Source organism: Sapajus apella, unplaced genomic scaffold (assembly GCF_009761245.1).
Source record: "Sapajus apella isolate SASKATOON/1434 unplaced genomic scaffold, GSC_monkey_1.0 scaffold21, whole genome shotgun sequence".
NCBI classification, from domain to species: Eukaryota; Metazoa; Chordata; class Mammalia; order Primates; family Cebidae; genus Sapajus; species Sapajus apella.
In genome coordinates this window covers 5,483,706-5,507,532 of record NW_022436961.1, presented here as the reverse complement: position 1 = coordinate 5,507,532, position 23,827 = coordinate 5,483,706, and the positions used below count along the sequence as shown (strand labels likewise).

The 23,827-nt window shown below is 44.4% G+C and overlaps 2 protein-coding genes across 23 annotated transcripts in view; one reads left to right on the top strand and one right to left on the bottom strand.

Annotated features, from left to right (window-relative positions):
• The window catches only part of LETM2 (leucine zipper and EF-hand containing transmembrane protein 2), a 27,294-nt gene extending 4,302 nt beyond the window's left edge, over positions 1-22,992 (top strand). For 2 of the 6 annotated variants that reach the window (XM_032288204.1, XM_032288205.1), the window contains exons 3-10: positions 1,300-1,753; positions 3,744-3,887; positions 10,437-10,574; positions 11,021-11,221; positions 13,124-13,243; positions 14,406-14,519; positions 17,248-17,349; positions 22,895-22,992. In XM_032288204.1, the coding sequence (XP_032144095.1) occupies positions 1,300-1,753; positions 3,744-3,887; positions 10,437-10,574; positions 11,021-11,221; positions 13,124-13,243; positions 14,406-14,519; positions 17,248-17,349; positions 22,895-22,951 (1,330 nt within the window). In that variant the 3' untranslated portion in view covers positions 22,952-22,992. Of the gene's footprint in view, positions 1-1,299; positions 1,754-3,743; positions 3,888-10,436; positions 10,575-11,020; positions 11,222-13,123; positions 13,244-14,405; positions 14,520-16,839; positions 16,933-17,247; positions 17,350-18,138; positions 18,458-19,065; positions 19,133-22,894 lie in introns of those variants that run through there. The other 4 variants (XM_032288210.1, XM_032288207.1, XM_032288206.1 and 1 more) reach the window with 4 other exon arrangements.
• The window catches only part of FGFR1 (fibroblast growth factor receptor 1), a 60,691-nt gene continuing 59,607 nt past the window's right edge, over positions 22,744-23,827 (bottom strand). For 14 of the 17 annotated variants that reach the window (XM_032288188.1, XM_032288186.1, XM_032288187.1 and 11 more), the window contains one exon: positions 23,281-23,827. In XM_032288188.1, coding sequence (XP_032144079.1) covers positions 23,651-23,827 — 177 coding nt within the window. In that variant the 3' untranslated portion in view covers positions 23,281-23,650. The other 3 variants (XM_032288185.1, XM_032288190.1, XM_032288202.1) reach the window with 1 other exon arrangement.

The following is a 23,827-nucleotide window of genomic DNA, read 5'->3' as shown; positions in this document are numbered from 1 at the left end:
AGGCAGGAGAATCACTTGAACTCAGGAGGCAGAGGTTGCAGTGAGCCAAGATCGCACCACTGCACTCCAGCTTGGGCAACAGAACAATACTCTAGCTCCGAAAAAAAAAAAGACAAATTTTCTTTGCTTTTGTTTTTGGCATGTTCCAAAATAATGAATATTGCATATGCATTTAATTCTGTAGGCTGTTGAGAACTTGTGTTGATTTCTTCTACATGAGCCTGGGCGGTCATGGCTGCAGTGAGCTGTGATTATGCCACTGCACTCCAGCCCTCCAGCCTAGGACCCTGGGTTGACAGAGTGAGGACCATGCCTGTCTCAAAACAAACACCTGAAAGAATGGGAAAAGCCGTCTCTTTGCCAGTCACTTTCTTTGCTTATATCTGTCATACTTTGATTTTTGAACAATCTGATATGACAGTTTAACTGCAGACTGTGGGCTGTTGCAATACCAGAATGTAGAGATCCTTAATTGGGGTGCCCAATCCTAATTCTTTTTTTTTTTGAGATGGAGTCTCACTCTGTCCCCCAGGCTGGAGTGCAGTGGCACAATTTTGTCTCACTGCACCTTCACCTCTTGGATTCAAGCAATTCTCCTGCCTCAGCCTCCCTAATAGCTGGGATTACAGGTGCATGATACCACGCCTGGCTAATTTTTGTATTTTAGTAGAGATGGGGTTTCATCATGTTGGCGAGGCTGGTCTTGAACTCCTGACCTCAGGTGATGCACCTGCCTCAGCATCCCAAAGTGCTGGGATTATAGGCGTGAGTCACTGCACCCAGCCCTAATGTCCTTGAAGAATTTAGGTGAAGGGTATTTTAGCTGTAAGTGCCTCTCATTTGAGGGGTTCAAAGACACTGCATAGGCAAGGCAGTATTATGTGATTGGTTAATCCCTTCAGCAACCATCAAGTGTTTCTTTGAAACAATATTCCTTGGCCAGGTGTGGTGGCTAACGCCTGTAATCCCAACACTTTTGGAGCCCAAGGCAGGAGGTCAGGCGTTTGAGACTAGCCTGGCCAACTTGGTGAAACTCCATCTCTACTAAAAACACAAAAATGAGCCGGGCTAGCTACTCAGAAGGCTGAGACAGGAGAATTCCTTAAGCCCAGGAGGCAGAGGTTGTTGTGAGCTGAAATCACGCCACTGAACTGCAGTGTGGACGACGGAAGTGGAAAAAAAAAGCTGTTTTATTTTGACCAGATGTACTACCTATTTCTTTAATAGTACCTGCTTTATGATACTGTGTGCTTTGTAATAGTATGTATTTAACTCAGAGGATGTTGTTCTTTATTCCAGATTCTCCAGCCATTTTGTCCGTCCTACCTGCTCTTTTTATTCCCCATCATGTATATTTCTTCACTTGCCAGATTCCCATTTAAATAAGACATGTCTGAAGAACTATGGGAGCAAGAAGTACTCAGATCCTAGTCAGCCAGGCAATACAGTACTTCACTCACAAACTAGACTAATACAAAAGCTACACACATCCACTTGCTGGCTGCGAGAGGTTCCTGGCAAACCTCAGCTGGGGCAAGCCACAAAAGATCCACAGGTGACAAGCCCTCAGGCCACAAAAGAAACTGGCGCGAAGATTAAAGAAGGCGAGCAATCTTACAGACAAAAAATCATGGATGAACTTAAATATTATTACAATGGATTCCACTTACTTTGGATTGACACCAAAGTTGCTGCCAGAATGGTTTGGAGGCTGTTGCATGGACAGGTCCTGACCAGACGAGAGAGACGAAGGGTAGGCAAGAATCATATTTGAGAAAAAAAATGTGAAATTAAAATGAACTCTTTGGGAGCTCTAAATTCAACATAAACTTCATCTTAAACATCCCAGAGTAGGTGGCTGGGTGCGGTGGCTCACGCCTGTAATCCCTGCACTCAGGAGGCCGAGATGGGCAGATCACAAGATCAGGAGTTTGAGATCAGCTTGACCAAGGTGGTGAAACCCCATCTCTACTAAAAATACAAAAATTAGCTGGGCATTATGGCATGTACCTGTAATCCCAGTTACTCAAGAGGCTGAGGCAGGAGAATCACTTAAAACAGGGAGGTGAAGGTTGCACTGAGCTGAGATCACGATACTACACTCCAGCCTGGGTGACCGAGAGAGACTCGCTTTCAAAAAAAAAAAATCTCAGACTAGGCCAGTCACAGTGGCTCCTCACGCCTGTAACCCCAGCACTTTGAGAGTCCAAGGCAGGCAGTCATGAGGTCAGGAGTTCAAGACTAGTCTGGCCAACATAGTGAAACCCTGTCTCTACTAAAAATACAAAAAAAAAAAAAAAAAAAAATAATAGCCAGGCATGGTGGTGGGTGCCTGTAATCCCAGCTACTTGGGAGGCTGAGGCAGGAGAATCACTTGAACCTGGGAAGTGGAGATTGTAATGAGCCAAGATAGTGCAACTGCACTCCAGCCCAGGCAATAGTGTGAGACTCCATCTCAAAAAAAAAAAAAAAAAAAATCCCAGAGTAGGAATAATAACTGCTGGTGAGAACCAGGAGTCTTGCTCTGTAGCCTAGGCTGGAGTGCAATGGCTCCATCTCGGCGCACTGCAACCTCTGCCTCCCGGGTCCCGGTTCAAGCAATTCTCCTACCTCAGCCTCCCAAGTAGCTGGGATTACAGGCACGAGCCACCATGCCCAGCTAATTTTTGTATTTTTTAGTAGAGACAGGGTTTCACCACGTTTGCCAGTCTGGTCTTGAACTCCTGACCTAAGGTGACCTACCCGCCTCGGCCTCCCAAAGTGCACAGATTATAGGCATGAGCTACAGTTCCTGGCCTGTAGAATGGTTTTTTAACAAACATTTATTATAGGTTCAGGGGTACATATGCATGTTTGTAGAATGGTTATAATTGTGTTTTTTAATCTCTCCAAGAAGTTGAGAGGCTTCATGTTTGAAGTATTGTTAAATATTAAGCACATGCATTTTAAAACCCAATTTTGGGTGGGCATAATAACTCACACCTGTAATCCCAGCACTTTGGGAGGCAGAGGTGGGCAGATCACTTGAAGTCAAATGTTCGAGACCAGACTGGCCAACACGGTGAAACCTTGTCTACTAAAAATACAAACATTAGCCAGGCATGGTGGCATGTGCCTGTAGTCCCATCTACCCAGGAGGCTGAGGCAGGAGAATGGCTTGAACCTGGGAGGCCCAGGTTGCAGTGAGCTGGGATTGTGCCACTGTACTCCAGCCTGGGAGACAGAATGAGACTGTGTCTCAAAAAAACAAACAAAAAACACCCCAATTTGAAGTGGTACTATGTTATTAAAGTATGGACCCTCTAACGTAATAAAGTCTAGGAGATGCCAATAATATTTTTATTATCATAGATTTCCTTCAAGATATCCAATAAAAATTACTTCAGAGCTATGGTAAACGGGAAAACCCTGCCTTTTCATTTTATAAAAAGTTGCAGAAAACCTGTCTTGGTGTTTTAACACTTTAAGAACCAAGCTGAGCATGGCACATATGCCTGTAATCCCAGCTCCCTGGGAGGTGGGAGGATTTTTTGAGCCCAGGAGTTTGAGGCCAGACTGGGCAATGTAATGCAACACTGTCTCTTAAAAGAAAGAAAGAAAGAAAGAAAGAAAAAGAAAAAAAAAGGAAGGAAGGAAGAAAGATAGGAAGATGAACCAAGACAGGGTTTTTTTTGTTTCGTTTTTGATTTTATTTTTGGTGTGCCCTAAAATAATGAATATTGCATGTGCATTTAATTCTATAGCTGTTGAGAACTTGTGTTGATTTCTTCCGCCTGGTTCCATTTATGGTGTTCATAATTGTACCCTTCATGGAATTCTTATTACCAGTGTTTCTGAAACTCTTCCCAGAGATGTTGCCGTCAACTTTTGAAAGTGAATCCAAAAAGGTATGTAGGATTTTTTAAACTTTAACAAAATTTAATAACCTTTATTAGAGGAGTTTTTAGGTTTACAGAAAAATTAGGCAGAAAGTACTACTTCTCTCCACCCTACCCTGTCACAATTTCTCCTGTAATTAATATCTTGCATTAGTGTGGTATATTTGTAACAATTAAAGAACCAAGACTGATATTTTATTATTAAAGCTCATACTTTAGGGTTCACTCTTTATGTTGAAACAGTTCTGTGGGCTTTGCAAATGCATAAGGTCATGCACCCACCATCACAGTATCATACTCAATAGTTTCACTGCTCTAGGCACAGTAGCTTATGTCTATAATTCCAGCACTTTGGGAGGCTGAGGCAGGTAGATCGTCTGACCCCAGGAGTTTGAGACCAGCCTGGGCATCATAGCGAGACTCCATTTCCACAAAAAACAAAAAAATTAGTTAGGCATGATAGCTCATGCCTGTGGTCCCAGTTTCTTGGGCGGCTGAAGCAAGAGGGTCACTTGAGCCCAGGAGGTTGAGGCTGCAATGACCTATGATAGTGCCACTGCACTCCAGCCTAGGTGGCAGAGGAGGACCCTGTCTTTAAAAAAAAAAAAAAAAAAAACCCCCAGGCCGGGTGTGGCTCACGCCTGTAATCCAAGCACTTTGGACGCCAAGGTGGGTGGATCACTTGAGGTCAGGAGTTCAAGACCAGCCTGACCAACATGGTGAAACCTCGTCTTTAAAAAAAAAAAAAAAAAGCTCAAGCCTGTAATCCCAGCACTTTGGGAGGCTGAGACGGGTGGATCACGAGGTCAAGAGATCGAGACCATCCTGGTCAACACGGTGAAACCCCATCTCTACTAAAAATACAAAAAATTAGCTGGGCATGGTGGTGCGTGCCTGTAATCCCAGCTACTCAGGAGGCTGAGGCAGGAGAATTGCCTGAACCCAGGAGGCGGAGGTTGCGGTGAGCCGAGATCACGCCATTGCACTCCAGCCTGGGTAACAAGAGCGAAACTCCATCCCCAAAAAAAAAAAAAAAAAATCCCCATGCTCCCCCTATTTGTCCCTTCCTCTTCCTCCCCCAACTCAAGGCAGCCACTGATCTTTTTTTTAATCTCTGTAGTTTTGCCTTTTCCAGAATGTCATATAGTTGGGATCATACAGTGTGTAGCCATTTTAGATTGGCTTCTTTCACCTAGCAATATGCATTTCAAGTTCTTTTCATGGCTCAATTCTTTTTATCACTGAATGATAGTCCATTGTTATGGCTGTACCACAGTTTGTTTATCCATTCTCCTATGAAAGGACACCTTGATTGCTTCCAGTTTTTGGCAATTATGAATAAAAGTTCTATAAACACTTATGTACAGGGTTTTTTTGTTGTTGTTTGAGACAGAGTTTTGCTTTTGTTGCCCAGGCTGGAGGGCAGTGGCACAGACTCGGCTTACCACAACCTCCACCTCCCAGGTTCAAGTGATTCTCCTGCCTCAGCCTCTCAAGTAGCTGGGATTACAGGCATGCACCACCACACCCAGCTAATTTTGTATTTTTAATAAAGACAGGGTTTCTCCATGTTGGTCAGGCTGGTCTCGAACTCCTGACTTCAGGTGATCCGCCTGCCTCGGCCTCCCAAAGTGCTGGGAGTACAGACGTGAGCCACCGCGCCCGGCCTTATGAACAGCTTTTTGTGTAGATGTAAGCTTTCAACTCACTGGCATAAATGCCTAGGAGAGTAATTGGTGGATTGTATAGCAAGACTATGTTTAGCTTTTAAGAAATTGCTAAACTGTCTTCCGAAGTGGCTGTATTGTTCAATATTCTCATCAGCAATGAATGAGAGTTCCTGTGGTTCCACATCTTCACCAGCATTTGATGTTTCAGTGCCCTAGACATTTGCTATGAAATAGATGTGTAGTGGTATCTCATTGTTTTAATTTGTAATCTCCTGATGTCATATGATGTTGATTATCTTTCCTGTGCTTATTTACAATCTGTGTATCTTCTTCGGGGAAGTGTCTGTTTATATCTTTGGTTGACTTTTTTTTTTTCTTTTTGAGAATGAGTCTCACTCTGTCACCCAGGCTAGAGTGCAGTGGTACAATCTCAGCTCACTGCAACCTCCGCTTCCCGGGCTCAAGTGATTCTCCTGTGTCAGCCTCCCAAGTAGCTGGGATTAGAGGCATCCACCCCCACGCCCAGCTAAGTTTTGTATTTTTAGTAGAGGCAGAATTTCACCATGTTGGCCAGGCTGGTCTCGATTTCCTGATCTCAGGTGATCCGCCCGCCTCAGCTTCTCAAAGTGCTGAGATAACAGATGTGAAGCACTGTGCCTGGCCGAGTTAATTTTTATGAAAACTGTAATGTCAGTATCCAGATTCATTTCTCTCTCTCTCTCTTTTTTTTTTCTTGAGACACCAGGCTAGAGTGCAGTGGTGCCATCTTGGCTCACTGCAACCTCTGCCTCCCCGGTTCAAGTGATTCTCCTGCCTGAGTCTCCCAGGTAGCTGGGACTACAAGCACGTGTCACCATGCCCGGGTAATTTTTTGTATTTTTAGTACAGACAGGGTTTCACTGTGTTAGTCAGGATGGTCTCAATCTCCTGACCTCATGATCCACCTGCCTCAGCCTCCCAAAGTGCTGGGATTACAGGCATGAGCCACCGTACCCAGCCTCATTTCTCTGTTGTTTTTTTTTGTTTGTTTGTTTTTTTAATGTGGATATCTAGCTTTTGTAACAGCGTTAGTTGAAAAGATTTTCTCTTCTCCACTAAATTCTAACTTGATTTTAACTTTTAAAAGAGTAAAGAGAACAGGCTGGATGCTGTGGCTCATCCCTGTAATCCCAGCACTTTGGGAGGCCAAGGTGCCTCGAAGGATTACGTGAACCCAAGAGCTCAAGACCACGCTGGGCAATACAGCGAGTTTCCTGTCTCTACAAAAAATTTTAAAACAAATTAACCAGGTGTGGTTGCATGCACCTGTATTCCCAGCTACCTGGGAGGCTGAGGTGGGAGGATTGTTTGAGCCCAGAAGGTCGAGGCTGCAGTGAACTGAGATCATGCCACTGCACTGCACTCCAGCCTGGGCAAGAGTGCGATCCTGTCTTTAAAAAAATAAATAAATAAAATAAAAAGAATAAAGAAAACAGAAGTCCACTGTTACTGCGGTGACAAGGTTTGATTTAGCCCAACAGACTGTTCAGCAGCCCCTGAGAAGGAGGAGCCTCCACTGAGTGTGGCAGTCACTGTGCAGGTGAGAAAACAGGCAGCTCCTTCCTTCTCCCCCTTCTGTGCCACTCTGCTAGATAGCGTGTGGTAAGGAGGTGTGAACAAAACATTATGAGAGGACAAAGAGGGCGACTTTTACATCAGTAAGTTTGGGAAATTTTTCACAGAAAAGGTAACTTTGGAACTGAGACTTAAAGAGTAAGTGAGATTTTACCACAGTCTGGGAAAGGTATTCTGGATAAAAGAAATAGCATTTAACATGGCTCAGTGGCATAAGAGTATGATGTAGTCAGAGACCACTGGTCGGTTATTTGTGGTTGAAGTAGGTAGTTCCAGCGTGTCAGTGACAGGAAACAGACAAAGTGATGCATTGGGATCAGGCTGGAAGGCATCCACCTGCTTGAGGAATTTAGGCTTTCTCATGGTGAATAATGGAAAGGGAACATTTGAAGCAGGGTAGCTGGGTAGATGACGTGATTAGATCTGTGTTTTGGAAGAATAATTTTGCCGGCAGGAGGGGCTGCAGAGGGCAGAGCCAAGGAAGGGAAACTGGCTAGAATGATAGCCCAAGAGAGAGATGGCAGAGATTACATTATGAAATTGACAATAAGAATAAAGATTTCAAGGCCGGGTACCGTGACTCACACCTGTAATCCCAGCACTTTGGGAGGCAGAGGCGGCTAGATCACTTAAGGTCAGGAGCTCAGTATGAGCCTGGCCAACATGGTGAAACCTCATCTCTACTAAAAATACAAAAATTAGCCGGGCATAGCGGCACGCACCTGAAGTTCCAGCTACTTGGGAGGCTGAGGCAGTAGAATCACTTGAACCCAGGAAGTGGAGGTTGATATGAGCCGAGATCATGCCACTGCACTCCAGCCCAGGTGACAGAGTGAGATTCCATCTTAAAAGAAAAAAAAAAAAAAAAAAAGAAGATAAATTTAGGATACCTTCACAAGGTAAAATCAAATTACAATATTTGACTGCCTGGCAATGGTTTAATTTGCTTACATGTAAAATAATCAGCATCTAGGCCGGGCATAGTGGCTCACGCCTGTAATCCTAGCATTTTGGGAGGCCAAGGTGGGTGGATCACCTTAGGTCAGGTGTTCAAGACCAGCCTGGCCATCATGGTGAAAGCCCATATTAAAAAAAAAAAAAAAGTATCAGCATCTAGAATTAATGCCATAACATTTCAAGGAAAAATATTAGTGAATTCAGGAAGACGGGGGAATAGAGAAAGTGATTTATTTAAACGTTACCTCTTTCCTGAACACCACTTATTCCCCAAAACATACAAATATGTCTACATCATGGCCACAGTCTTAGAAAATTCTTGTTTGCTTTGTTCCATGGAAAGAGGAGCTTTCTGTTTATATCAGATCACAGTACCATGCATTTCTCTTTTATAGCACTTACCCATTATGCTTCTCTATTAATATGAGGAATTACTGGATTATCATTAGTCACTAATGTTTGTCTCTCCCACTACACTAAAAGTTCCATGAGGGCAGGAATTCTTTTTTTTGTTTGTTTTTTTTTTTTTGAGATGGAGTTTCACTCTTGTTGCCCAGGCAGGAGTGCAATGGTTCGATCTCGGTTCTCTGGCATCCCAGGTTTAAGTAATTCTCCTCAGCCTCCTGAGTAACTGGAATTACAGGCATGTGCCACCATGCCCGGCTAATGTTTGTATTTTTAGTAGAGATGGGTTTTCACCAAGTTGGACAGTCTGGTCTTGAACTCCTGACCTCAGGCGATCCACCAACCTCAGCTTCCCAAAGTGTTGGAATTACAGGTGTGAGCCACTGCGCCCAGCCACTATGTGGTTTCCAACCGTGGTATTGCCATTGTGTGATTTTTTTTTTTTTTTCTGTCTACATCCTTTAAGATCTATCTAAAAATCAGTGATTCCTATGACTGGCTGACTGATCATTAGAATCTCCTAGGCAACTTAAAAATATACATATTCCTGTTCTTCTTTACGGCCCTGAGTTCTGACTGTGGTTATTTTGAAAATGCTACCATACTACATTTCTGATGATGAACAAGGGTTAAGAAATACCAGTCAACACAGTGTCCTATGAGTGTCCATTTATTTTTCTTCTGTGTAGTGTTGTTTATGTCTGTTAGAGCACTTAACTCACTGTATTGTAATTACTTACGTCTGTTTTCTAGTTAAACTGTAAGCCACATTAGTATACAGTCCATTTCTTAGTTTTCTTTGTAAAGCAAATCCCAGGGCCACTCAAACAAGGAGTTGGCTCAACTGGCAGCCTGGATGGTTTTCACCAGGTTAAAGATAGTATCTCATTCTTGTCTGGGCGCCGTGGCTCAAGCCTGTAATCTCAGTACTTTGGGAGGCTGAGACGGGCGGATCACTTGAGGTCAGGAGTTTAAGACCAGCCTGGCCAAAACAGTGAAACCCTTCTCTACTAAAAATACAAAAATTAGCTGAGTGTGGTGGTGCACACCTATGATCCCAGCTATTCAGGAGGCTAAGGCAGGAGAATTGCTTGAACCAGAAGCGGAGATTGCAGTGAGTTGAGATGGCCTCTGCACTCCACCCTGGGTGACAGAGCAAAACTCCTCTCAAAAAACAACAACAACAACAAAAGGCTGGGCGTGGTGACTCATGCCTGTAATCCCATCACTTTGGGAGGCCGAGGTGGAGTCAGGAGTTTGAGACCAGCCTGACCAAGATGGAGAAACCCCATCTCTACTAAAAATATAAAAAATTACCCGGGCGTGGTGGTGCATGCCTGTAATCCCAGCTACTTGGGAGGCTGAGGCAGAAGAATTGCTTGAACCTGGGAGGTGGAGGTTGTGTTGACCCGAGTTGCACCATTGCACTCCAGCCTGGGCAACAAGAGTGAAACTCTGTCTCAAAAAAAAAAAAAAATTAGCCAGGTGTGGTGGCACACCCCTGTTATCTCAGCTATTCAGGGGGCTAAGGCAGGAGAATTGCTTCAGCCCAGGATGTGGGGGTTGTGGTGAGCCAAGATTGTTGCCACTGCACTCCAGCCTGGGTGACAGAGTGGGACTTTGTCTCAAAAAAAAAAAAAAAAAAATATATATATATATATAGCCTCCCATTGGGGGAACATTTTGGATCTATTACATGCTTATGATTACAAAAAGTAAGGAGACAACTTCCAAATAGAGGCTTCTTTTTACTTGCTCTGGTCTCACAAACCTATTCAGCTAAGCCTGAGCTTCATGTGACTACAAGATGTAGGGATGAGCAATAACAAGGAGACAGCGATTTTTCTCCCGTCTTTACCTACCAATTTGCAATCATGAAGGCTTGAGTAACTTTTACTCTTCTACCATTAAGGAAGAAAAACAGAAAAAGAAAATGGCTGCAAAGTTGGAAATAGCAAAATTTCTTCAAGAAACCATGACAGAAATGGCAAGGAGGAACAGAGCCAAGATGGGTGATGCCTCTACACGGCTCTCATCCTACGTGAAGCAGGTGTCCATCTTTTTCATAATGCCAAACAACTTCAGGGCTGGGAGTTATATGAAAGACACATGTCCTCATGGATTTCCCAAATTGTTCACCATCTTTGAAATTGCAAATATCTAAATTACGAACATAATTAAATATTGTAAACATGTAATATTATAAACATTGACAGTAGTTTGCAGAAAAGCCTGCCTTAAAGTAATCAACATGTTGAAGACCTTGATAACTTCTTGGAAAGAACAGTAGATTTCGAGTCAAACTTTTGAACTACTGATTTTTCAGCTGATATAGTTTGACTTCAGACAGATATCTTTCCTGTATACTATGAGGCCCATTTCCAGATGTCAGACAGAGTCCCATAAATGCTTTGATGTCACTTTCAAATAGCTTAGTGGGAAAGTTAAATTAAGTAGGAAACACATTTTAATTGGCCTCTTTATCCCACTGCCTAGGTCCAGACAGGCCACAAGCCCAGCACAAAGGAGATAGTTCAATTTTCCAAACTGTTTGAGGACCAGCTGGCCCTGGAGCAACTAGATCGCCCTCAGCTGGTTGCCCTTTGCAAACTGCTGGAATTGCAGACGTTTGGAACCAATAACCTGCTACGCTTTCAGCTCCTGATGAAACTGAAGTCTATAAAAGCAGATGATGAAGTAAGAACTTAACCATAGCTCTAGGGAATTAGCAAGGTTTTAGGAGATACCTTAGGGTGCCTGTGGGATGAAGTGTGCAGTATTTTTTGTTTTTGTTTTTGAGGCAAAGTCTCACTCTGTCGCCCAGGCTGCAGTGGCGCAATCTTAGCTGATTGCAACCTCCGCCTCCCAGGTTCAAGCGATTCTCCCGCCTCAGCCTCCCAAGTAGCTGGGATTACAGGCGTGCACCACCACACCTGGCTAATTTTTGTATTTTTAGTAGAGATGGAGTTTTACTATGTTGGCCAGGTTGGTCTTAAACTCCTGGCCTCAGGTGATCCACCTGCCTCGGCCGCCCAAAGTGCTGGGATGACAGGTGTGAGCCACTGCGCCTGGCCAGAAGTGCAGTATTTTCTGTTGGGTCTAGTCATGTTGAGTTCTGGCAAAATGAGTGGTTTAAACAACTATTACTATGACAACTTGAGCCTTGATTACTCATTTGAGGAGCTGTCATCCTCTTCCTCATTTTCTTGAGAAGGCCATCATAAGCAGTTAGCAATTTGGATATCTTAGCTGGGACTCATCTAAAGCAGTTAGGATCTGCTGGGAAGGAAATAACAGCTCAGTAGATTCCTGACAAATCTCTGCTCCCACACTTCTGCTCTCATACTGGGAAGCCGGTGCCAAAGTCAATATTCTGCTGGGCGCATTGGCCTGCCAAGAAGGGGTAGCTGGCTTGGTATGCAAAGCATAATGCTGCGAGGAAAGCAGAGCCTCAACATCTTGTAGAAGAAAGGCATCCTTGGACTGTAACTACTAATTAGGCTTTTTAAAAAAATGGATGGAATGTTTCTTGACTCAGAATCAGCTGATTTAAAAGCATTTCGCCCAGGGGAGCAGGTTTCCCAGAACTGAGAACATGATCCCTTTGGCCCCATTTAGATTTCAGTTGTTGCTCTTAGAACTTTGGAATAAATACTGGCCCCAGATATACCATCATTTTGGGTTACGCCAAGCAGAAATTGTTGATAAAATGTGCACTTTGAATGAAGAGACCTTCCAAACAGGCTTTGTGTGAGCAACATGGCTGTTAATTCACCTGGGTGCAGGTGGGCTAGGGCTGGAAAGGGCATTAGCAAAGGGTAGTGGGATAGGAGTTGGTTTTATAGGTTTGGGTAGTTTTTTGGGGAGTGGAGGTGTTGCAGAGTAAGATCAGTTATAGTGGTGGGGGGTAGGGGCAAGGGAATATACATGACCACAAGTTCAGTTACAATGGCAGGGTTGGGTGAGAGGTATTTACATTCTCATAAGAACAGTTAAGATGGCAGGATTGGGTGAGGGGCTTGTCCAGGGAAGCGATCAGGGACAATGGTGAACACAGGCAGGGGTGGGAGACATCAGCCAGGGCAGGCAGGACTTCAGACTTTCAGGCTCCAGGTTTGCATATGGAGACCTGACATAAACTGTAGTATATACTGAGGGAGTTTTATGAACCAGTGTGTCAGGGCCATTTCTGGGGTTGGTGGGAGGACAGCAGGGGAGAACACTACAGGGACATGCAACAAATGGTACATTGTAAGCTTTTAAGTGAACTACTTTTTTCTAATGAACCATAAAACTGCCATGGAAGAGAAAAGTAGATATGTCACAACCAGACAAAATGCAGATCAAGAGGGGAAATAATTACTCTGATGACAGAATGTTGGGGAGGAGTTGTGTAAGTATCTCTGATATTGCTAATACCTGTTGGCAGGATTCCCATTATTTCAACTGCTACCTCTCTACTTTGCCTTTGCAGCAGCAGCCAGTGCAGGGGACGAGGTGTCCAAGCCTCCAATTCTGTTTCCACTGATTTGTTGGAATTTAGGGATTATGTAAAATCGGAATCAAAAGCTCCAACTCCATCCCTTACATTTCTTTCAGATAATTGCCAAGGAAGGGGTGAAGGTATTGAGTGTATCAGAACTACAGGCTGCCTGTAGGGCCCGAGGGATGAGATCACTGGGTCTCACAGAGGAACAATTGCGACAACAGCTCACAGAGGCAAGTAGCAGCACCCCTCCAGGGCACTCTTCCCCAGAACGCTCCCCCCACTACAATATGCAAACCTCCTCATGTGATTTCTCCTTTGCCAGTGAACCATCTTACCTAATTTGCCTTATTTTATTGAGCAGTGGGATGCTGAAGAACTAGGTTGATTTTTCCATTTGATTGAGATCAGGTACTCTATCAGTTTTCTATTGCTGCCTAAGAACCATGAACTTAGTGGCTTAAAATCAGTGTATTAGCTCACAGTTGGTAGGTCAGAAGTGTAGGCTGTATTGCCTTGGAGGCTGTGGGAAAGACCTGCTTCCAAGTTCATTCAGTTTGTTGGCTGAACTTAGTTCCTTGCAGCTGTCGGACTGAGGTCTTTGTTTCACGGCTGGCTGTGAGCCCCAGGCTACTCTCAGCTCCTAGTGGCCACCTGTATTCCTTGCTTCTTGGCCCTCTCCATCTGCAAAGCCGGCCTCAGAGGACTTCTCACATGCCAGAGCCTCCTCGTGCTTGAAATCTCCAGTTTCCCCCGTGTTTGACCTCTAGCCCCCAATTTATGGTCTCATGTGATTAGGCGAGGCCCATCCAAATAATCTCCCTATCTTAAGGTCAACCGACTTGGGACCTCAATTACATCTGTAAAATCCTTTCATACAGTGCCTAGAATACTGTTGAGTAACTAGAGGGTGTGGGTACCTCAGGGACAAGGTGTCTTGGGATCACCTTAGAATTTTACCTACTCCACGTAGTGTAAAGGGTCCTGGCAAAAATTTCAGTTCAAGGCCTGTCATCTGTGTGAATCTGTCTGGGGGTCCCCACTTTGCCTGGTGGCCCACCTCGGGCTGTTTTTCAGTTAGTGCCCCAAACCAACACATGCTATGATAACCCATGTTTAATATTTTTCCTCAGATAGCATATTTATACTAAGAACATCAATGCTTTAAAACAAAGGAGTAACTCCTATTACATTTCATTTCTATCATTGTTAAACATTCCATGAAGAACCTGCAGATGGTGTTAGGAAAGCAGCCATGGTGTGGCTTGGAAATCATGGGTTGGGGGAGTGGAGGTGATGGGAAGCTATAACTGAGGGAGGCGCTAGATGACTGTGGGTTCCTCCGGCTCCGGCGTTCTGTGATTCTCACAATGTTGTTCCCCTTCCATTCTCCAGTGGCAGGACCTCCACCTAAAGGAGAACGTCCCTCCTTCCCTTTTGCTCCTGTCCCGTACCTTCTACCTGATAGATGTGAAGCCCAAGCCAGTTGAGATACCACTCAGTGGAGAGGTGAGTACCTGGGTTAATGTGGACCCTCAGTATCCATCCAACTGAGGCCTCTCCATGAATGCTTGATGTAATCTTGCAGTCAGAGCAGGCATTTCTTTTGGCCTTTTAGAATTTGGCCCAACTAGCTTTATATGTTTATATGTTTTTAAAATTCCCAAAAATACACACAAAACAAAAACAAAGGCTAGGTGTGGTGGCTCGCATCTGTAATCCCAGCATTTTGGGAGGCCGAGGTGGGTGGATCACCTGTCAGGAGTTTGAGACCAGCCTGACCAACATGGTGAAACCCCATCTCTACTAAAAATACAAAATTAGCTGGATGTGGTGATGCATGCTTGTAATCCCAGCTACTTGGGAGGCTGAAGCAGGAGAATTTTTATATTTTTAGTAGAGACGGGGTTTTTCCATGTTGGTCAGGCTGGTCTCAAACTCCCGACCTCAGGTGATCCGCCTGTGTCGGCCTCCCAAAGTGCTGGGATTACAGGTGTGAGCCAGCACACCCGGCCAGGAGTAGTTTATTCCTTTTCCTTAATCTATCTCATCTTCATTAGCAGACTGGTGTGACTTGTTGTGTGTGTCTGTGTGTTTCTGCTGCTTTTTTAGACCGAACAGTTCCTGTTCTATTTCATTTGTCCAGATTCCTATTAATTTTTAAGCATTGATCGGCTAATCTAGAATGTCCTTCAACTCAATTCCTTAATCATTTTCCTTCATAGTGTTGTGTGGAAGAGCACAGGATTGGCCCAGTCACTGCAGCATCTTGCTCTGGGCCCATCAGAAAGGGCCTCCTGCTTCTCTAGCTGGTGGCTTCCTGTCTGACTCAGAACCCTGCATGAGTAAGAAAGGAAAGACTCTTGTAGAAGATGCTACACTGTGGTTTAGGGGATCAGTCAAAGTACTAAATGAGGACCAGTCATTTTACATCTTAATTAGATATAATTGAGACGAGCCTTGGACAAGCCAAGGAAAATTATTTGAAGTCCAGTATGAAAACTCGACTTCAGGAAACACCATCTTGCTTTCCGTTTTCATATCTGATTTTGGGATTTGTCCCCGAACAATTCTAGGGAGACTGGGAGCAGTTTTAGAGTATAGACCATGTTCTAAAAGGCAGGGTAGTGGGTTCTTATTCTATCTAACTCTTGGATCCATTCATTCAAGACAGACCAAAATTAATTGTCATTCTTAGATTGCTCTAGAGGCAAGAAAATCTTGGAGGAGCTCATTGTCTCAGCTAAATTTGGGTTCTAAGACTTATTCTAGAGGGCCATAAACTCTTTATCCAGATGTTGCTTTCTGGTGTGGGTGAAAAAGGAATTAAGGACAAAATGATTAGCGCCTAAGCATATTATTGGCTTTTTTCCCAGCCATATTTTAAAACTTCTATTCTACATGTAGATATACAAAATGAGAACAAGTAGCATGCTAGGTTCTGTGAAGAACAGAGAGACATCAAATCAAATATACTGTAATATAGCTACCTATTCTATCACTACCCCCATTCTGATCGTTATCTATTTCAATACCACCCCTCTCCCCATCTTCCTTGTGTTACAGGAGCTTACCATTTTAGTAAGTCAGGCAATTTTATCATTTATTATTAGATACTAAAAATGATAAAGATGCAATTTAGACCAAGTTATATCAATGCTATTAGAAAATGATAATTGAGGCCGGGTGTGGTGGCTCACACCTGTAATCCCAGCACTTTGGGAGGCTGAGGCAGGCGGATCACCTGAGGTCAGGAGTTGAAGACCAGCCTGGCCAGCACGGTAAAACCCCGTCTCTACTAAAAATACAAAAATTAGTAGTCAGTCATGGTGGTAGGCACTTGTAATCCCAGCTACTCAGGAGGCTGAGGCAGGGATAACTGCTTGAACCCAGGAGGTGGAGGTTGCAGTGATCTGAGATCATGCCACTGCACTCCAGCCTGGGTGACAGAGTGAGGCTCTGTCTCTAAAAAAAAACAAACAACAACAAAAAATAAAATGACAATTGAGAAATGGCTTTTTATTTTTGAGGCCGACAGCAGGATCAGTATTGGCAAATCAGTAGATTGCTAATGAATGAGTATTTTAAATGCTAGAATGAAATGAGAGTGCAACTTTTATATATAAAGTACTCAAGACTCAGAGAAATAATACTAAGTTGCTATGTCAGGGGCATATTTGCTATGTTACTCATAAAGGGTATAGTTGGAGGAGGAAGTTAGGGATTTAGTGGAAAGCAAATTGTGCTAAAAAGGGTACTGACTGCTGTAAAAGTTTGAGTTTTAGGAAGAGCAGAAAGCTTATGATATATAGAATGTTTCTCTCCCCAGGCTCCAAAGACAGATATTCTTGTGGAATTACCTACTTTCACTGAATCTAAAGAGAACATGGTGGATCTTGCACCTCAACTGAAGGGAACTAAGGTTAGATGGTTACTTTCCATTTGGTTAATTAGACTAAAAAATGAAAATAGCAGGTCAATTTCTCCCGTTTTAATCCCCTTAATGAAATTGAAATTCAATACAATGTTCCTTAATAAGGAACATTTATTGTACTGTTTGATCTGTTTCTAAGGAAGCTTAATATTCTGTAATTAGGTTTCAGATTTTGCCTTTTGAATCCTGTGCCAGGATATGAAGTCGTTGTGACAAGTTCCTGGTAGTCAAGGCAGTGGACTGTAGATTAATACACATTTTGTTTTAAATCAGTAACCCAACTCTTGAGTTCTGATGTTTAAGGATGAAGACTTTATACAGTCGCCACCAGTTACATCATCACCCATAACACCATCAACACCTCTTTCATTACCTAAAGGATCCATCACTACTTCTAAAGAAGCTGTAAGTATCTTTAATAAAAGAAAAAGAAAGAGAAAACTCTTTCCCTCTAGTTATCTTTAAGGGTAGTGAGAATCTAGAATTAGTCCTGTTGCAAAACACTGCACAATTCTTCCTGTTGTCCAAACAGGAAATTGTAGGCTGAACTTTAGTCATCTTATAACTACTATGTTTTTTACTTCAGCTATCCAAAAGCAGAAAAAAAGATCCACCAATACAATTGTGGGTCAGACAAAAACATGCCAAGCGTAGAGGCCAATTACAATAGGCAGACTCTTTTTTTTATGTGCCAGATGGAAATAGTTTCTATGTGATGTGTATTTTACACGGGCTTCTGATGTCAGGAAATACTAGCAGGAAGGCAACTTGAATTTCAGGAGAAATGCATGTAAATAAGAAATTACTTATCTATCATCCAGTTTTCCCATTTGGGTGAAGGGATTTGGGGCAGGAGCACAGGGCATGACACAGAGCACAGAGTAAACAGTGGGGAGGGAGACTGTGGAGAGCTGAATTGGGAAGTGGCTCTTGTAGACCAAAGACGCTCCTGGTAGGACAGAGAATCTATGAAGACACAGATGGGTAAGCCCAGAAAAGCAGCCAAGGCACACATAGACCTCGTTTTTTGTGCATCCTCTTTATCTTTTATTATCAAGGTAAATTATAATCTCAGATTTGACTTTGTGGTCTGTCACTATTTTGATTAAGAAAACAAAAAAGGGATTCACTCCTAAAGAATTCACAAGTCTAATTGTGACTAATGCCTACAGTCCTTATGTTTTTTATGTCTAGACACTCCAGGCCAAATCACAAAAGACAGAACAGCAAGGCTAGTTCAAAGGAGCATAAGGACTACTTGAGGATGGAGCTCACTCTCTCCAGCTTCTGGCCCTGAACAGTGGAATCTTTAAAGGACCTCCCAGCTAAGACTCTGGCTTCAGAGCGAGGATCAGCCGTTTAGCCCATGGGGCAGTCCTTTGAGGCCTTGTAACCATTCCAGGTGATGTGAGTAGTGAGACCAAGTTCAGGTCATTTAGAAAAATATAATTGCAAAGTCCCACTCCTCTGTACCATTGCCACCCCACTCAACTTTGTGTAAAGCCCACGCCCCACCATATTGTTTTTTAACAGCCTCTTGTGCACATCCTTTTACAGAGGAAATTTTTTTGCATAATGGAATCAGCTTGGCACATTAGATATCTCTGTCTCCTATGGCTTGGAATTCTAAGTAAGAACTTGGAAGCTCCAAAAACCATTTTAAGAGCACCTGTTTAACTTTCTGAATGACCCATCAGTAGGATCAGCACCCTGGAAACAAAGTACCTTATGAGACGGGATGGATATACTCCTCAGTAAGATCTTTCTGGATATAACGAAGAGAAGCTTCTTGGAGAAAATGGGGAGTTAAACATTGGCAAGCAGAAAAGATCTGGCTGCTTAGTTGTTCTGACATCCTCCTCTTGGGCCTTGCAGAGGCTGCAGGAATCTGAGAGGCAGCCACTCTTCTAGCACATATGGCTTTCATTAGCCACCATTTTGCGAGGAAGCATAATTAAGGGTTTAAGCCTTAACCATTTGTTTGTGTTGGGGGTGTGTTTCTGGTCAGTTTGTCTTTCACAAACAAGACTGTTAGTCATAGGAGTTGTGAAGGTCTGCTATAATCCCTGGACTACCCAGCAACATGTATTACATTAGGATACTTATGTTTGGTGTTTTCAGTATTGCTAATACTACGTAACAGACAGACTGCCAGCAAGTTGACCAAGAGTTTTCTTCTCTTGGGGAGTGGTTAGAAGGCTAAAAGGTATTTCAGCCTGTAGGTGATAAAATTAGATTTACTTGCTGTGATTAGATGGCAGTCAGTTAAAACGAAATTCAACTGTCCTGTCTGGGATCACCTAAATGTGAATGTCACCAGCACTTCAAGAATATGCACTCTACGATGCTTTCTAAACTCCTGCTCCATCAGAGGAGCCCCATGTCCCACTAATGAAGCCCAGTTCTTAGGGAATGAATTCCTACCGTGCAAATACAACAGTCATGGATCCTGCCTAGTGAGGTGATTCACAATACATTTTCCCATTTTTAAAATGATGGGTTTTAATTAGCCACATTGCAGGTGTTAAATGTGGGAAAGGGATTAGTTAGTTAAACTTGCTCAACCCTGTTTTAGCTGAGTGAGTCATACTGTTGGGCTGTCCTGTAGTTCCTTCTGGCTTGCTCTCCAAGCAGGGTGGGAATGAGCAGTCACCCGGTCAAGAAACCCCGGCCATCTGATACGCCTCTCCTCCCACTCTTCTGCTAGCAGCAGTCAGGGATGTTTCATTGTTCTCATTACTTAGGGGGCTTGGCTGTTGGGCTCAGTGATCCTTACATCTAGCCCCAGCCAGTGGTGTTCTGGTAAATCATTAGCCACCAACTCTTTGATGGGGGGAAAGCCCTGATAAATAGCATCTGCCTATTCCAGTGATATAAGTACTCCCACCATGTTGATTTTAAGCCACTGCCATGGTAGCCCTGGACAGTGCAGAGCTGGGAGGAGACGTGCAGTGTTCCCAGAGAGCCACACACATTGCTGCTAGCCTCCCAGGGTAGAGACAATTATACCTCTTTTAGCATATTTATGAAATAGATCTCTTCTCTGTGTGAAGACCAGTATGTAGGGCAGTATGGTGGAAATGGTTCTGAATACTTTTGAGGATCCACCTAGAGGGAACCCGCCCAGACTAAGTCTTAGTAGTTGGGTTCTTGCCGACTGCCCTCTTCCCTGGCTCTCCTCAACGGAGGGAATGGAAGGCTGTGCCGGCCGCCTCAGAGCTTTTTCCTCTCTGCTCCCTTCTCTATAGATGCAGATACCTTGGCTCTACCTGCTGCTAATGATCTCACTGGCTATGACTTCAGACAATTTTTTTTTTTTAAGATGGAGTCTCACACTGTCACCCAGGCTGGAGTGCAGTGGTGTGACCTTGGCTCACTGCAACCTCCGCTTCCTGGGTTCAAGTAATTCTTTTGCCTCAGTCTCCGGACTAGCTGGGATTACAGGCATGCACCACCATGCCCAGCTAATTTTTGTAGACACAGGGTTTTGTCATGTTGGCCAGGCTGGTCTTGAACTCCCAACCTCAGGTGATCTGCCCACCTCGGCCTCCAAAAGTGCTGGGATTACAGGTGTTAAGCCACTGCGCCCGGCCACTTTAGGCATTCTCTAAAACCCCAACCGCAGTGATGCTAGATGTGGCCTGTGTCTCACACAGAATTCTGCTACAACAGATGTGGTGGCCTGACACTTATGGCCTTGCACCTGTGTCATGTCTAATTTCAAAACAAACCACATATCAATTGCTCTGTAATGCCAAATCTAGGCTAAAGATTTCCCACTCACCACCAGCACACACTAACAGGTAGTAGTCAGACCAATGTGACTTGCGAGCAGACTGGTGTGTCACCTAATGCCAATTGAGAGTTTAGTTCGCTGACTCCATCCAGAGGTGGCTAATAAGCACAGCAACCTCATTATCATTGAGACAGATTTCTTGCCTCATTTGATGCTCAATCTTACTTACCTGAGATCAATACATTACATTAGCAAGGCCAAGGGACCGATGATTCCCAGCCTATGACAGTTTGAAAAGACGGAACGGAAAGGCAATATTGATTAATGCTGTGGTGATCCCAGCCCTAATCTTTTAACCCTCAGGAAACCAGAGAGACTCAGCGCCTAGATAGCACAACATCTTCATTGGATAAACTGGATTCCTTTCCTCAGGAGACTCAGTCTGGTCCTCTAAGTAAAATGGCCATTTCATTTTCTCTCAGGTCAATTTCATTCTCTTTTATTTGACAGCTAGTGCAGTCTTTGGGGAAATTCATGGGTGATTTGAGTAGTAACAGCAAGGACATCACTGTAATAATGATAGTGCCTTATATTTTTCTAGCACCTCTCCCAAGGCTTATTCAGCCTTTTAGATTCTTCATCCCTTCACACAACATTGCTTCAAGGTAGGGCCAAGGCAGAAATTATCATCACGATTTTACAAGGAAAGACACTCCTGTGCAGCCTCAAAGCAAATGATTTTAAGAGCTAAAAATTCATTTCCTGGCTCTGTTCACCAAATGATGCCTTCTTTAAACATAAATACAAATTGTAATGTAAGCAGGTGCATATTTACAGAGAGAAACAAAGAGAACTTTACAATAGTGACCAACACTGCAGCTGCCAAGAAATACCTAGCGCGGAAATTTAAAGCAGCAATCCCATTTTCCCTACAGAAGTGAAAGCATATTGAACTTTCTTTTGTATTTAGCAGTAATCCAGCAAATGCAAGCTTTAATATAGCGGCTGAGTGGTAGTTTGAGCCATAAGGTACTGGGGAGCCAGAATCCACTTGGTGAGGACAGTGATGACCAGCAGGTGGCAGAAGTAAATTCCAAGCAGCCAAAAATCAAAAACATTTGGAGAACTTTCCCCCCTTCCTGAGGAGCAGGGTGGAGTTTGGACAGGAAGAACTGTAAGAAGCCAAGATCTGTGACAGTCCCAACAAATACAGTCTGGTCACATGGATACAGGAAGGACGATCTGGGGAGGAATAACAACAAAAAAAGAAGCCAGGGACCTGAATGCGAAACTAGCCTCAGGTGACACGTTCTCCTGCACTTAGAAGCACCAGCAAAACCACGCCCACACAGAGGGGGCAGACACGTCTGGGTTTGTGCTTCTGCAGACCTTCATCATTCGCTTTCCTTTTTGTTTTTTTGAGATGGAGTCTCACTCTTGCCCAGGCTGGAGTGCAATGGCGTGATCTCGGCTCATTGCAACCTCTGCCTCCCAGATTCAAGGGATTCTCCTGCCTCAGCCTCCTGAGTAACTGGGATTACAGACACCTACCACCATGCCAGGCTAATTTTTGTATTTTTAGTAAAGACGGGGTTTCACCATGTTGGCCAGCCTGGTCTTGAACTCCTGACCTCAAGTTATCTGCCCACCTCGGCCTCCCAAAGTGCTGGGATTACAGGTGTGAAGCTTCCTCTTAATCACTTTAGCTCTACCCCGTGTGGCCATTCCTAGGTGTCCCCCTCCCCAGCTCAACCCCACAGGTTTCCTCAGAGGAAACCATCTGTGGTCGATGGCTCTGGGCCTTGGCCCTCTGCCCAGCGCCTCTAGTGCATGGACGGGGGTTCCTGCCCTTGATGCAGACATCTTCTTTTCCTGACTTTCCAAAAGTATCGGAGAGGCAGGAGGTGTGTCGTGAGGTCTGGGCGCCGGACCTAGGAGGAAGAGGTTACAAGGAACCTGCACAGGGAGCGTGTGGTGCCCTTGTGACAGAGCCAGCCCCAGAGCCTGTGAGTGTCCCTCTTCCAGTGGACATTCTTGCCCTTTTCACACAGTCCATAGAAAAATGAAGCAGCAGCAATTTTTATTGAGGGACCTAAACTGAAATAGGTTTAGAACATAATTTAAAAAAATAAAACAGCAAAAGTAGCAAAAAATATATGACCTTTTTAAAAACATTTTCTTTTTTTTTCTTTTTTCTTTGATTTTAATATATAGCAACTGATGCCTCCCAGCCACCAGGAGCATCTTACCCGATGGGTAAATCTCTGGTAATGACCCTTTTAAAAAGACATGTAAATATATACTCAGATTTATACACTTTGTGTTTTCTTCATAGCTATGTACAGAGCCCCCAGTTCGGGGCTGAGCCCCAGGGCCACAACACTGCCCCCAACCTGGCCTTCGCCTCACCATCCTCTGGTACCAGGCATTTGGTCAGCAAAGCAACTATCAGAATTAATAAGCCACTGGCACCACCTATCTGGAGCAGAGGTCACCTTCGATTGAGGCCCAAAGCACTGATCTCCCTACTGCTGTGGCCCTGAGGACAAGGCACCTGCCGCCAGAGTGCTAGGGGCTTCTAGGTGAAGGCGAAACACACCAAACCCAAATGAGAAAGCTCAGGAGGCTCTCACTTGCATGCCTGTTCATCGGCTCCCACTCCCTGCCTTCCAGGCAGGACCTGGTGGCAGGGAGGGGTCTTGGTCCAACATCTGGGAGGGGACGAAGTGGCCGGCAGCAAGGATCTGCCTCTTTGCACCTCTCACTGCCAGGTGGAGAGGAGGAGGAGGAGGAGGAGGAAGAGGTGAGCTGAGCGGGGCGAAGGTAGGCCACACAGGAAGGCCCCTGGTAGGCAGCCAGCTCCTGCCAGCAGGAAAGGGGACAGAGATGGACGGGCGGTGGGCCTGGCAGGGGCTGTGGGTAAGGATTACAGCTGATGGTGGAGTCTGAGGAGGGTGTGGAGGGTGGCAGTCAGCGGCGTTTGAGTCCGCCATTGGCAAGCTGGGCTGGGTGTCGGGGCAGGCAGGGCTCCTCAGGCAGCGGCTCATGAGAGAAGACGGAATCCTCCCCTGAGGAGCACGTAGAGCTCCGGGTGTCGGGAAAGCTGGGGGAGTACTGGTCCAGGGGCATGGACAGGTCCAGGTACTC